The 16,356-nt window shown below is 27.6% G+C and overlaps 1 protein-coding gene across 1 annotated transcript in view; it reads right to left on the bottom strand.

Annotated features, from left to right (window-relative positions):
* Nucleotides 1-16,356, bottom strand: part of LOC129966173 (endothelial cell-selective adhesion molecule-like) — a 372,715-nt gene that overhangs the window by 58,568 nt on the left and 297,791 nt on the right. Inside the window, exon 3 of the mRNA XM_056080574.1 lies at nucleotides 10,159-10,373. Within this exon, the coding sequence (XP_055936549.1) occupies nucleotides 10,159-10,373 (215 nt within the window). The remainder of the gene's footprint in view (nucleotides 1-10,158; nucleotides 10,374-16,356) is intronic.

Here is a 16,356-nt window from a genome sequence, read left to right on the forward strand (position 1 = left end):
GCAATGTGTCCAGACACACTGAGGCGAATTTTGTTTTACAAATATTTGTATACCTTGGAATCTTCCGGACATTGAACGAACACCATCGGTGCATATTCCGAAGCAATTTTTCCATTCTATGTTTGCCTAGTTCATAAAATCATTTAAAATAGCAAATAATGTGAGGGCCGTTGTTTTGAGTTCTATAGGTTTGCAGAAAAGTAGTTCTTCTACTGACATATTATCACAAAATCGAACATAGGCAATTAAATGAGCATCTTTATTACTATCTGTTGCTTCATCAAGCTGTACTGAAAACAATTTGTCACGCAACTTCGAGAAAAGCTGACACTGTACATCTTCAGCTATATCACCAATTCGACGAGCAACAGTATCATTTGAAACCGGTACGGACTGCAATTGTTTTGAAAAATTATCTCCAAACATAGTTTCTACAATCTCAATTGCTGCTGGTAAAATAAGCTTTTCACCAATGGTGTGAGGTTTTTTACATCTGGCTATTTTATATGAAACTTTGTGAGATGCAATTAAAGCTTTTTTATTCACAGACAAAATTTCTTTAAAAAATGATATTTGCTTTTTATATGATTTTAATTTTAATTCGAAGAATTCTCTGGGTTTGCTGACTTGCTCACTATGAAGCGTTTCCAAATGTCGTTTAAGTTTATTAGGTTTAATGCTGCCTACGGCCAATATTTTTTAGCAAATGATACACAGGGGCCTTTCTTTTTCATTTACTTCAGTACTGGTAAACCCAAAATTTAAGTATTCTTGAGAATATTTTCTTGATTTTATTTTCGGAACTACGCTCGTCTGTGTACTTTTTGATGCTTGATTGTCGTCTAATACTCGCTTACTTCAGCTTAAAAATTTATCCATGAGTCTGCATAAATATGTTGCAGTAAATATTTAATATGGTGAATTGCAATTAACACGAAAACATATATAACATACACATTCACGATATATTCGGTCGCGATAGAAGGATCTACTCCAATGAGACTGGCTGGAATTGAAACTTGCGTAATCAATCATTTTCCTTCTTCCTATGAGAAAACATCTGCGCATGCTCGAGACGGCATCGGTCGTGTGGATTCTCTTCCACAAACATTAATTATTTTTTTCTGTTTTGTTTAGTCATGCTTCTGTTTTATTTCTTTTATTATTCGAAAAAATGCATTCCCAATTTCTGAATTTATCTCACCCTTTCTAGGTTAACTTTCGTTAACGAATTTTTCTACTTTCATATTCTTTTAACGTTATCTCCCTGTTTGGCTTTCATTTCAAATATAATATTTAAATTTTCCCCGCTTTCATTCGCTTCATCTGTTCACTGCCCGCTTTGCAAAATGCCAAATATGGTTTCTCGCCAATATTGGCTCTTCACTTTTACTCTTTTTTTTTTTTTTTTGGCAGAATAATTTTAAAGCAGAATACAAAATACCCAATATACATTATTGTTGTATACTTTTTATTGTAAGCGGGGGGGGGGGGTGAGATAAAAATTATGATTGAAAACTGGGGCACGAAAACTGAAAGGTTGAGAAACGCTGATCTAATGGATAATCGTTTTCCTTCATTATTCCATATGTGCATACTGTTTTTATGTCAGATTCGTCCTTTTTTTCCATGAATGGTTTGATGATGCACAACTATAATATGCGTTTAAAGAGGCACAAAAATAAATATCTAAAAAGGTAATTTGAAATCCTCGGATGTGCTTTTAATATCTTAATATTTATTTTTTACTTTTTTATTTCTGCTGGGGATCTGTTGAAAAAGTGAGATTCTCTAGTAATGTTATGATTCTTTATAAAGAATAAATTTGAAAAAAAAAATCATAATAAAAATAAGAAACTCTGAAAAAAATTCAATTTTTACACATTTGCAAGTCTAATGGAAAAATAAGTTCGTAGTATATATTTATCATGCAAGAGAAATACTAATATTTGGTTGTAAATATTCATGAAAACATCGTTCGGAAGAAAAAAAAATTAATTGTCAATAAATGTCGATAATAAAGATATAAATAATTCAGAATTCTGCGTCATATGGGCAATGCATTAATAAGTTAAATAATACTTATTGTTAATAAGTATTTAATAAGTTAAATAATACTTACTGTTTTCAGTATTTTTGCATTTCATATATTGAAAATTAATATATTCTGTTTTAAGCTTGGCAGCTTGAATGTACAGTCAAATTAAAGAAATTTCTCTCTTAGAAGTTTTACTAAGACCCTTAGGCTAAAGGAAATTATCTGAGGTAATTCTCTGGAATATGTAAATTTCCTTTTATTTGAGATATTTTGTACTTTCATTTAAAGAAGGAATTTATTTTATAAAAATTTCCATTGTGAGTCAGAAATAAATAAATAATAATAAAATTATCATTTTATGTCATCCTTTATTTATGCATCTCTTTTCATGTCATGAAGTTAAACGATAAATAATACTTATGTCTTCTAAAAGCCGAATTCTTTGCAATAATAATGAATCTTCAGCGCTGTAAGTTTCTTTGTATCATGATTTGTAAAGGAATATTTTCTTGAGATACTTTTAATAAAGAACCAGAATTAATGAGAGTTGCTTATTTTTGGAATTCCAATATGTTGCACATTTCTTTTTAGTAATATTTCATTGTACAGTAACCCTTTCTTGAAAAATGATTCTCTAACATCGGATTATACATTGTCTTATTTATGTCAAAACGAAGATTTTAATACTGTTACAAATCTGTAATGTTGCTTTTTAGCACGGTTAGTTAAATAATTGGAAAGATCATATTACGATCAGCTTTGTTGGATGCTGATCGGATGCCGAATCAATGATCTCAGAGCTTGGCGACCATTTGGAGACTTGGCGATGAATTTGGCGACAAACTAAATAGTACTGGAAACTTCCAGAATTTTAGTGATTGAACCAATAGGAACCGATATATGCTTGATTGTTCCACAACCTTATCTGCCAGCCTCGGTGAACTATAAAAGGCTGGAAGTCTCAAGCCGAAGTCAGTCGTAGTCGAGAAACGAGTTCGTAATCGTGGAAAATATGAAATAATTTCTACCAGAAATACACATATTAATAAACCCAATCTACATTGTCCTGAAAAATTGTAAATTCTAAAATTTTATAATCACAAATAATGCCATAATTGTGTGGTGTCTTAAAAAATGTTGATTTAAAAAAAAAGTTGAATTCCTATTGGAAAAAAAAACACTGCATAAAAATAATTGAATAAATTTACTATTATTCGACACGATAATTAAAATGCTGAATAATTACTTTCATGATAAACATTTAACAAGACTTTTGTCTTAAAGATAAATTCAAGTCACTTGAAAGAAACATTTCAATGAGAAAAAAAATGTATATAAACGGCTCGTTCCCTGATATTAACGTTAAGCTGATATTATTTATAACGTTAAGCTGATATTATTAAGCTGATATTAAGCTGATACTCCCCAACGTTAAGCTGATATTATTTATAACACGAATATGTTACTAAACATCATTATTCTTTCACATAACATGAGAAACAAACTTTTAGAAACGGAACTCCGTATTTCCGTTTTCTTAAATATTCTTTTTTCTTTCGGTATTTTTAAAACAAAGTAGCAAGCGAAACTTTGTTTCATTTAGCAATATTGATTCTTTTTCGTTCATAAATTAAGGTGCTATTTTTTTTTTCTTCCATGTAAAATATGAAAGAAGCGGAACTTAAATACAAGCAAATACAGGAGGAAAAAAGAAAAAAAAAAAATTCTGGAATAAAAAACAAAACTTCAGGCAGAAAACTTTCCCATAATTAATGATTATGTGTAATCTAGAGAGCAATTACTTCAGTGAAAACGAGATAAAGGAACATTCGACCAAAATTAGATGCAAGCATAAAAGAAAAGATTCTTTTTGCATCGTTTTCCGTCTTTCAAAAATGTTTTAAGTAATTTGATGATCACTTCATTAGTTATTTAAAGAAATAAGAAAACATCACTGAGAAAAGTTTCAAAACTAAAAATATTCGCATTCAAATCGTCCATCATGTATTGTAAAGATACGATAATGAATTCCAATTTTATTTGTTAAAGAAAAAATGCTATTTTATTTGAAATATGAAGTTGAAACGCATTAATTACAGTATAAAAATATTCATCATTTATTCCCTATTTTTAGAGAAAAATTACAATTGGTATGTAAACATTTTCTATAGGAGTTCATTGTATTAAGACAATTAAACTGACTGTAAATGACCTAGGCAAGCGCATAAAAAATTTGGAAATTATTTTCTGTTTCAATTTTTGTGGAATCTCACATTTATGAAATCCCTAGCCGTCTTTGGTGACCAGCCGATTCGCCAGTATTAATGACGGCTAAAATGGTCAATTAATATTTTATGTAACTTGGTCTCATAATAGGTTTTTCAACAAAATATTTTTAAGCATCAAATTTTGACAGTCATAAAACTGACTTATATTATTATAATGACCTTAAGCCGTACTATTCATTGTACTACATATAGTTCTCTAATTTTCTGTTAGAGCCTGTAAAATTCAGTTTTAATTTAAAGTGGAAATAATGAAACTACAATTAATATAAAAACTATAAATATAAAATTATAATTAATATAAAAGAATCCCAGCATGTCTTAAAAAGAATATGAGAACTGAAGCCACAGTCTTTCGACATTGAAGTCTTATGTACACTACATAATAATTTTTATAATTTATAATATCTCAAAGAATTAATCAACAATAATTTCACAAATTCAATAAAAAATTCAGTTTTTAGTTTTATTTTTAAAAATATATAAACGCTGTCAATAATGATATTTTATATTTTTCGGTTTATTTAAAAAAAAATGAAGTTTAGATCTTAAACAGTACTTTGGTTCTAAGGAATTATATTCTTCGAAATATTCTTGATTCTTCAACTTTCAAATAAATGAATGTTTCTATTTTCTGCGAATATTACAATATTAAATTTTGAATATTACAGTATAAGAACAATCAACATTTTCATAATCTATGCTAATCACTTGAGAAACTATAGGAGATTATTGATTTCTTTGAACTGTCGAGGAAGTGTTCTAAAATCGCAAGATTTTACAGAATAGTTATATTGAAATTTTAATAAATCGGTCAGCTTTAGTGGTTGATTTAGTTGAGTGGAGTGCAACTCTTTTTATTTAAAATGTTAGCGTCTTAAGGATATTTTATTAAATACTAGCCTCCTTTGGCGACCAGCCGTTTCTCCAGCCTTAAGGTGTACGTACTCACTTGAAGATTTTTTTTAAAATTTTAACTTTAAAAATCTATTTTTCTCACAGTAGATCATAAATATATGTTTAAACTCATTTAAGCGAGAAAAAACCATATTACACTAACTATTAATTAATTAAATAATATTTAATGAGCTAATTAGCCTATTTTTTGAAACATGATATCTTAAATTCTAATTTGTACAGACACACAATTATAGTTGGAAATGATGCCTAATATTAGTCTTCATGTTGTCTGCCTCAAACAAGTTATAAAAATATATAGTTTATTTTTAACAATTTTTCCATCAACGATGAATAGAAAAGGCGAGATTTTTTCTGCCATTTTAACATTTAAATAGCTATTAAAAATTTATTTCTATAAATATAACTTTGATTGAGGCACAAAACATCCGCTATTTCATACAGATTATCTTTATATATAAATAACTGTATTTGGTTCATTTCTTGTTGAGTTTTGATTGTTTGAATGAAGCCACATAGTGGAAAAATATCGTTCTTCATAAAATGAGTTTTAAAAACACCGTAACTAGAGTTTTTAATGAAAGCACCTCAACAAAAATAATTATAACTCGAGAAATATTTCGAATATCGACAACATCTTGGTATCTTTTGAAAGCTAAAGGATCAGACAACATTATTAATCAATGAAAAAAAATATTCGATAATTTGAACGATATTTGAAGTTTCAAGTGTGTACATACACCTTAATGCTTGTTGGAACTTTGTATTAAATATTTTATGTAACTCATTTTTCAATGATATTTTCATTAAAATATTTTTAAATTTCACATTTTGATATCATATTATTAACTCATAAAGCCTTTAAGCTATAATATATCATATATCACTCTAATTTTGGAAGAATGGAATTTCCTTCCTATACTTAGAAAAGAAGTTCCATTCTGAAAGAAATACGCTGGAATAATGAATAATAGAAATTTGTTTATTTTTACGAAATCAGTTCAGAAAATTATCTCAAAATGATAGAAATTAACCAAAAAAGTAGCAACAAACTAAGCAATTTATAACAGTTAACACAAATATTTTTATTTTAGATACTTTATCTTATTTATTTTTTTTTATCAAAATGTAATAAAATGAAAATTTCGGTTGGTAAACTGGCCTTTGAAGTTGAGAATATTCAAATTAATATGTTAAATGTCCTTCTTTCCAGAAATAGATAATACGATTTTATCTAATTTGTCTTCCTAGAGTTAACTTAAAATGTTACAATTACTAATTTTATTGTTGGTAACCATTCCCCATACGAAGAGGCATTTAAAAGTGGCATGATTACAATTTTGGCAAACATTCAAGTATTCCGACGGAGAAAAACAAATTAGAACTATCATTAAATTTCCTTATATAATTATGATTTTCAGAATAAGAATAAGATTTTTCTCCAAAATTATGCTAGATGTCAGCCCTAATTCAGCATCATTAAAGAGCTCTAGTGACTGGTAACCCTTTTCTGGACAAAATGTTCCATTTTGGCTTTTTTATGATCCATACATCTGATGATATTTTTGAATAATTCTGAAAAAAAAACACATTTATATGCTACTTGATAAAAGATTGTACTTATGAATGAATTTTTTTAAAGTTATGAGAGACCAAAGCAAGATGTTAATATTAAAAATTGACCATTGTTAATAAACTTAATTTTTTAGGTAAATTTGTTTCTTTTTATGACATTACATTAGGTTTTTCATTTGTCGTACCTAATTCGATACATTTTTTATTTAATGTAATAAATAATGTTTCGATATCTTCAAAAAGATAACGCAAAAATGTATTCTTGCCCAGTATTGTGGCTTCTGATTAATGTTAAAATATATTTTCATTTACTAGAAATGTGATATATTACAAGATTAATTAATTAAACGTTTTTTAAAAATGTACATTTTTTGGAATAATATGTAGTGAAAGAGTAACTGTTTAAAATGCTAGATAGTGTATAATTTAACTCAAAACTGTTTTTTTTACTATCAAAAATTAATACAAATTTCTATCCTAAGTATACATCAACATCTGTTACTCTTAAAACATTCTTCCATATTTTTCTGATGGAAGGTATAAATAGAACGCAGCGTGGAGAAGCTCCAATATACTTTCTTAAGGAGTTTCAGCTCATATTGTATAAGAGAATAAATTTCGGTTTCTCAGTAACGGTTCCTTTCTTTCATTCCAAACCTGTTGCTTTTTAGATCTGTAATTGTTCTTATAATGAGACATGTGATTTCATTACAACATTTAGATCACCCAAAAGTAAGATTGATAAAATATTGCCAGTAAGCCTATACGACATTAAGTACTCCTTAAGCCAGTGTCCTGGCATAAGGGTAGCGCTTCTTCCCCTTGATATGGGCGTCCCGGTTCGGGCGTGGTTGTTCTATCTGTGAGAATGTGACCCCTCCTGTAAAAAGGGGTTATGCAAGCGAATGTGACGCATGAAGTAGATAAGTCGTACCCTTGGCCTTAGTTGGTGCTACTGAAAAAACAAGAAACGCTCACTCGGCTTAAATCATTAACAGCTAACTGTCAGAGGGGTTGTAATGTGCCATAAGTCACAACACACACACACACACAGTACTATTTGGCCATGTTGATCCAGAAAACAGCATAAAATAAGTAATGAATGCATATAAACGTCGTTAAGAAAACGGAAGCGTTTGTGGATTATTGAAACGTTAAAATATTGATTTTTTATAGGTTTTTTTATAGGTTAATAAATATGGATTGTATAAAAGTATATAATCCAAGCTAGCCGTGTTTAACGGGAAATGATCAAATATATTCCCCGTTAATCAATGAGATCTTACGTTCCAGACTGAAAACTGCAATACGTCAGTCAAAGTACATGGACATCATCCAACAAACAATGAAGTGAGACACTGGCATTATCTTATGAATGGTTATATTTAGAAGTATGGAGCGCAAACAGAATCCGCAAGATGAAATTGAGTAATATCAAAATAAACTGAGTCTTTTTTTGTCTCGCCCTGATCATCACCCAGCTCCAGTATTTCCTGTATATGTTAAGTTTATAATGCTAATCAAAATATGTTCTTTGGCATAAACTTTTAATCATTTCTGATATACTGATAGCCTTCAAATCTTTTTCAAAATAAAAATGGCAATGCCAGGAAATATGAAGAATTGGCCGGTTAATAAAATAATTAAATCCTCCTTACTAATTCATTAATTCATCTTCGAACTCGTCCATCATTTAGATTTTTTCGAGACAGTTTCTATTTAATCTCGTAGTTTAATTATATCTCAAATATTAGAGTTGAAGTCCTTAACCTTTCGATATTCCACATTAAGGTGTCACTAAAATGATGTGAGGTTGTCTTTGGAATGCAAGCAATGGTTGAAACAAATGCTTATTCCATTAATAATAAAAATGTATAGATTTTAAGGTAAAAAGTTATGGAATTTGAGAACCAAATTTAAAGACATAATTCAAAAGAAATAGTGAAACAGTTCATTCTTTTAAAAAAACTCGATTAACTATTTCTTAATCCCAATCATAAAGCAATAAAAATTTTAAAAATCCTATAAAAATTTAAAAAATCACTAACTGAGAGCTTGAATTTTGCTCCTGATGTCGATCTGAGCTTAGAAGGCCTTCACAATAATGAACGGACTGTTTGTGATGAGAAAGGAAAAATGGAATTTTTTGTTAGTTTTATAACTCCTGGATTTACTACTGAATTATTTATTTACTGGATCTTGTCTTAATGGATTAATCCAAGATGGACATTTGTAAATGAATTTCTTAAATAAAATGTTTTTAATTGATATGTTTATGCTTTAATACAAGATTTCAGTTGATGATACTTTTACTTGTTTGATGCTTCTTGAGTTGTTTGAGTAACTCTGTTTCTATTATAAGCAATTTTTTATTTGCAAGATGCGATTTCAGCATGAGATACAAACGAAAAATAGCATATTTTTTAAATATTATTTGCAATTTAACAGTTATAAAAATATTTTATTAGAATTATATGAATTAACTGTGAAGAACATACACTATAACACTTCTTAACAAACATTAAATTCCAGAAATATCTAATTCGCTTATTTTACCATATTACTGAAATAAAACATACTCGAAATATTTCTGGTAGTTTTTCTCTTTGCAACTCAACCCAAGAGTCATAAAATAGGTTGGACTTCTGGAAACAAATTTCTATATATAATTCAAAAATATTAAAAATAAATTAGTTATAGCCCTAGTAAGTTTAAGTTAACAGTTCATATATATATATATATATATATATATATATATATATATATATATATATATATATATATATATATATATATATATATATATATATATATATATATATATATATATATATATATATATATATATATATATATATATATATATATATATATATAATTATCGTTTTTGTAATTATTTTATCTATTTTAAAATAATTATAAAAGCGAATTTTTCATATACAAATCTTTAGATTTATCTCCAAATCCACGTCGTAACCTTAAACCGGTTACTCCACCCCCCGTGGCACACGGAAAAATCTGAATGACCGGACTGCTGCCACAGCAACACTGGCGGGAACTGTAGTTGAGTCCTAAGGGCCATCACCAGCCATGGCACAACCCTTCCTTCGGCAAGTACGTCCCGTCATCGAAGATAGGTACATCGAAGGTAATTACATGGTGGCCCCCGGGGGTGATAAATTTATATCATGTATCTCTTAAATGTAAAATTAAAAAGTGTCTCTATAAAACCTTTCTTCGTTTCATCAGATGCATTCAGACTACAAATAAAGAATTGCAATATTCGTATAAATTGGAGTACATCACAGTTTTTTTTTCCCCATTTGAGTAAAATTTACTTACGTCAATATCGATCCCAGGCTGAGGGAAGTACACAGACTGATTGTCATCTTTTGGTTCGTATCTGTAAAACTCGAGGTCGTCCTTGTACCATTTCACAACGTACAGCTCTTCGCTCCCCAGGTCATAGCTGCACATGAGGGTGACAGACTCTCCAAAAATGGCCGTCGATGGGACTTTCAGCTCAGTCACTCGGACACTCTTACTCCAGGCCAAACCTGGAAGGAAAATTATTTCATTATGGGAAACATACTCTCATAATTTTTATCTCATTTCAGACTCAAAACCTGTTGTGTTAAGAGATTTTGCTTAAAATAAACGATTTCAATTATAAAAATATCACTATTATGGGAAATATAATCGATTTTTATTCCAAAAATATGACATTTTTTTCCGAATTACTGTTGTTTGAATTTATGATGCATATATTTTATCTTTTTATAATATTTTATTAATAAATCTACAGATAGCATACGTACGTAACTAGTATACAAGTATAAAATTATTTTATTACATTGAATATGATATAATTTCTAATTTCTCATTAAAATTATATTCATCGGTGATCCTACCTCAAGGCACAGTAAGTGATAATTATATGATGAATCTTGTAGAAAATATAGTTTATTCACTCAGAGAGTGACTCAATATTTGCATTATAACACTACTTTCATCTTTTCAACACTACTATTATAGCTTTTACTATAAAGCTATAATATACCATAGTTTTATTTTTTATCTTCAGATTTTATTCTTATTTTATTCTAGCTGGCTTTGGGAATCATGCAATTCGTCAAGGATATCGTTATTTTTTTATTTTTAAATAAATATTTTTAATATAACAATATTTAGTTTGAAAACATTTATAATAAGAAGTTAGAGAAAAATACATGCAATATAATAGAAAATAGTTAATGCTCATTTGATTAACATTGATTTTGTTTACATTTTGCTTACAAATAAACATTTGATAAACATAAAGAATATTAAATTATGTCTTTCAAAATTTACTATTATAAATATTGTATAATGCATCAAATGCTACTATTAATTTTTTTAAATAACTATATAAATATTTTCAAGATTAGATCACTTTTGTAGTTTGTTTTCATTGAAGGTAAGAATTTTTGATTCAACAAGAAATAATGAAAAATAATATTGAAAGTAGATGGTTCCTTTTCAATCTCATTGTACTGTTTTTATGACTTGATTGCGAAAAAAACATTTAATTAGATAACCTACAAATTTTAGGAACTACATTTATGAAAAAAATGTTTTTGTTCGGTAGTTTATTGTGAAATTTATATGATGAAATATGATAATGAATTTCTTTAATGAGCTAAATAATTAGTTTTGCATTAATTTTATTCATGCTTCATTTAATAATTCTCCGATTATTATATGTAGTACACATATTTGGAATCGTAATTGATAAATATTATAAATAATTATTAACTTTTTACCAAATTAACTCATAACAAAAGGAGAGAATCATATGTGTACACGCATTTAATTCCATAATTTTCATCACTTCATTAAAATGAAAACATGTGATACGACTGCAATAAGTTATTTCACAAGACAACACAAAATATTGCTAAGGACTGTGATTTATGATTAAGAATTTCCGATGATTTTTGAGACGTGAATTGAAATAAATACAGGATAGCTTACTTTATTCAGAAGAGATTAATTCAAATGAATATATCATTCATATTTAAGTCTTGAAACATCACTTTAAATCTGTATCATTATTAAGATATATCAGGCAATGAACTAAAATGTTAAGAATATTCTTGAACAAAGGACTTCTACAAATTATAGAAATCATTCCTTTCCTAACATATTTGAGCACTGAAAATTTGCATGCGTATATGAGTTCTAAAGCTATAATATTCTAGAAATCGAATGAATGCATTCAAAAGTCCTCATGCATTTATTCAAGAAAGCGTGTTTAAGAGATGATTATTTAAAAGACTGAGATTCCATTGTTCTCTTATGTACACTTAATTGCATTACTTTCTTAATTAATTTAGCATGGAACAGTTGTTTTGGATAGAAGCTCTGTATTTACCATGCTTTTCAAAATAATTAAGTCTGTATAAATATTTTATGGAGTAAGATAATGCTTTAGATAGCAAAGAGGAATCAAAATGTAGTTGGAATCTTTGATATAAAGTAATCAAAATAAATACGGATATCAAACGATTTAAAGCATAGAATTAAAACATCTGAAACCCCGTTTTTCAATAATATCAGGTCATTACTAAAATATATGGTGATGTTCTTAACGGATCATATATTTTTAATCGTTTAAATTATGGAGAACCTTACAGTTCTCATTAAACTAGGGAAAATAATATACCATTCGGATATATGCTATATTATGTAGTTTACTTCTTTTTGGAACAATTTTACTATTTTTTTGTAAATATTGTGAAATGTTAACTCGATGTTTTAGCATGTTTATTTTTTTCGTTATCATTTTCAAATCACAAATCACTCTGAAAGCATTGATTAAAACATAATGTTTGTTTTAAGCAGATCTGGAGAAAAAAAAAAGCAACCGATATCTTTCAAGTGTTTTGACAGTTTATGATCCGACTTTCTGCTACTTGGCAAACTTTTCAAAGTTAAAAAAATTGAAGAAATAAAAAGCAAATAGCATGTATATAGGAAATGAGGAAACTTTCAGTTCTCATTAAACTACGGAAAATAATATACTATTCAGATATACGCTATATTATGCCGTTTGCCATTTTTTAGAATATTAGAACCATTCTTTGTAAAATTTGTGACATGTTAATTCTGCATTTTATTTTATCAAATCACAAATCGATATCAACGCATTCATCTAAGTAGAATATTCATTAAAGTAGAATGTTTGTTTTAAACAGATTTGGCAAAAAAAAAATCAACTGATATATTTCAAGTATTTTAGCAATTTAAAATCTGACTTTCTTCTACTTGGTAAACTTTAGAGAATTAAGGGAAAACATTAATGAAATAAAAAGCAACAAGCCTGTTTATATGAAATGAAGTCAATTGCATTACTAAAAATAATTATTGAAATAACTTGAAATAAAGTAAAAAGCAATTGCTTTTTTAATATCGTTTTTGTTTCTAACTTTAGAACTTAAAATACTTGGGAATGTATACTTTTCATTCCAAATAACGGAATTTTCATTCCAAAGAATTTGTAAAGAATGTTTATTACTTTGAATTCCAAACATCTTATTATTATATTCAGAAATATTACTGACTATATATTTAAATTTCTTATTCTTAAAAAGCAAATGAGTAATGAATGGCATGAATGAAAAATGAATATTTATGAGTTTTTAATTAGCAGTTTTCAATAGGATTTTTCAATTAAGTTGTAATAAGCATAAAAACAGCTTCCATGCTTACATCCTTATAATATTTTTATGTTACACAATATTTTCACAAGAAAAAATTCTTAGTATTCTATATATAAAACAGTTTTGAATAAAATCAAACTTAAAAATGTAATGGAATTTCTGCAACTTACATCACTAAATACAATTAGAAAATGCCTTATATGAGTGAATTGCGTTGCATAGAATAAATATAATAGGTTTATTCCATTCTTCACAATCAATGTTTTTGCCAACATATTATGTGAAGAGTTGAGTGTGATTATTTTGATAGAATAATGAAAATAAAGATTATTATTTTTTTTTTCTTTCTGGTGAAGTAATTTATCTCTACCGATTTCTTAAATAAGTTAAAATCTATTAATGTTGTGTTGATCTCAAAATAAAAACTCAATGTCAGATTTGAAATTGTAATTATACTGCGACCTACAATTCATATGTGAATTGTTTAGCTGAAAAAGTATGTTTCCTTCTGAATTTTGCTTGAAATTATATTGATGACCATTAATAAACTTATATTTTGTAATTTCAGTTTCACAATAAAAATAAAGTTGCATAGTTGCTGTTTTTTTTTTTTTTTGATTATTCATTTCAAAACCATGGCGATTCAATTGCTTTCATTTTCAAACTGAATACAATACAGGAAAAAGTAAAAAAAAAAAAGACACCCTAAAGAATCCGGTGAACATTTGTTGTGAGATGTCTGAAGTTAATAAATTTGATCACAATTTTTCGTGGCGTCCGTCTCTATTATCATTATTCAAAGATACAACAATGTGTTTTTGATTGTGTTGATTTTGATTTATTATATAAGAACAACCAGGAAAAAAATTATAAACTTTAAAAAAACTTCACCATTCTGAATTTGATAAATTTCAAAGTTTTAGACTTCCTAATGACCGGAAATAAACCTGTTCGTAATTTTGTCTGCCTATACGTCTATGAGCATGAGAGTGTAAGAAAATGACTTGATTCTGTAGTTTCGCCACCGAAATCTTAGACCTGGAACTAAATTTAGATACAAATGTTGTTTACAAAATAACATTTATACCTAAATTTAATACTGCAAACGGAAAAATGTCAGCTCAAATTGTCTCATTGTAATATGAAGATAAACATGGAAATATACGCTTTGGATGTACGTGGGAAAATCAATAGGAAAATATTCCTTTGGCTCAGTGCAAGATAAAAAAAATATAGCACTAGACTACAATAGCAAGTAATACAATAATATAATTCGATTCTGCACATTTATTTTTGTGAAGATTAGAGTCTACCTCATCACATATCGTATATGAATGTATCATCATACTAAATATTACTGAAGATTTTTTTTTTTTACTTTTTTATTGCTTGGCTTGTTTTTTGGCGTTATGTACAACTTTGTAAAAAAAAAAAAAAAAAAAAAAAAAGGAATCATCGAACATTCTTGATAAATTCAAACGAAATTATACCGCTATCCCTTGCATGAACGTTTTGAAGATTAACATTGGAATGCAAGCAGTAGGACAGTCGCAAATATTTAAATATTGTATTTTTATATATAATAATAGTTATAAATATTAAAAATTACCTGAATTACAAAATGTATATGATCATGTATTATTATATTTGATATGAAGTGCACTAATGATTACGTATATTACAATTTTATGTAAATATATATATAAAAGAACTATATATCTTTTGCCCTTTGGCGAAAAAAAGACATCAAAAGATATAATCATTAATATCAGAAATTAAAAACAAGAAGCGATTCTAAAGATTTAACATTAGTATTCGAATTCAATATTAGGATTTTTTGAATCCAGATCAATGGATGCTTGCGGATTTAATATCCGACAGTTCAAATCATAAATCTTGCTTGTATCAATTACTTAAAATATGGAATTAATATTAAAAAAAATGTATTAAATATAGAGTTTAAAAACCGGATTACTTGCTCCCTTTGCTAGTTATTTTTATTATTAATTTCATTTTTCAGTGTTATTTCCACAAAAGTAAAAATTAATTTATATGCTATAAATTCTATAAGTTCGTGTTTCTATTACATAAAAGAGTGTGTTATCGTTTCTTAACAAAGTTAATAGTTTTAATTAAAAAGCATATAAACATCTCCAGACTTTTGATAAATAGTGAAATTATTTCTTTTTTCTTTCTGGGGTAGAAAGAATAATTTTTTTTCTTGGCACATTCCCTATTAGCACAAGATATGATTGATTGATATTCTAAATGCCGGCCAATATCGCGAAGTTATCGTAACAATATTGCTGAGCAGTTTGTGTTAACAGAGTTAAGTTAAAATCCCTAGTTTCAATTATAATGTAGTAATTAATTATAGTGTAGCATTTAATAATCCATAATCCACTAGTTGACTTCCTTTACAATTAGAAATAAGACGATTCAACGGTAGTTATCTGAATTATATTTATCGTCAGTCTTTCTTTTAGAGACGATTTAAACAATAGATTCAGTTTTGATGTTTTTATAATTATAGTTATTTTTCCTTTACGGTATTTTTGTTTCATGGACTAAATATTTTCATATTTCAGAAATGTACAGATATTGTATATTAAAAAAAATAACATATAAAAACATATTTTAAACCCAAAATAAAATCACTACTTATTCAGCTTATTTATGTTTCAAAGAAATAAATACAGGGAGTCAAAAATGTATTCCAGTCTTAAAAGTAATTTTATCTCAGATCAAAAGACTTGCCATCATTTTAACGTTTTTCTTTCTCATGAACGTTTTCTTCAAATGGAAAAAAATGCGATTATTTGGAAGCTGGATAAAAAAT

This window comes from Argiope bruennichi, chromosome 4, assembly GCF_947563725.1.
Source record: "Argiope bruennichi chromosome 4, qqArgBrue1.1, whole genome shotgun sequence".
Taxonomy (NCBI): Eukaryota; Metazoa; Arthropoda; class Arachnida; order Araneae; family Araneidae; genus Argiope; species Argiope bruennichi.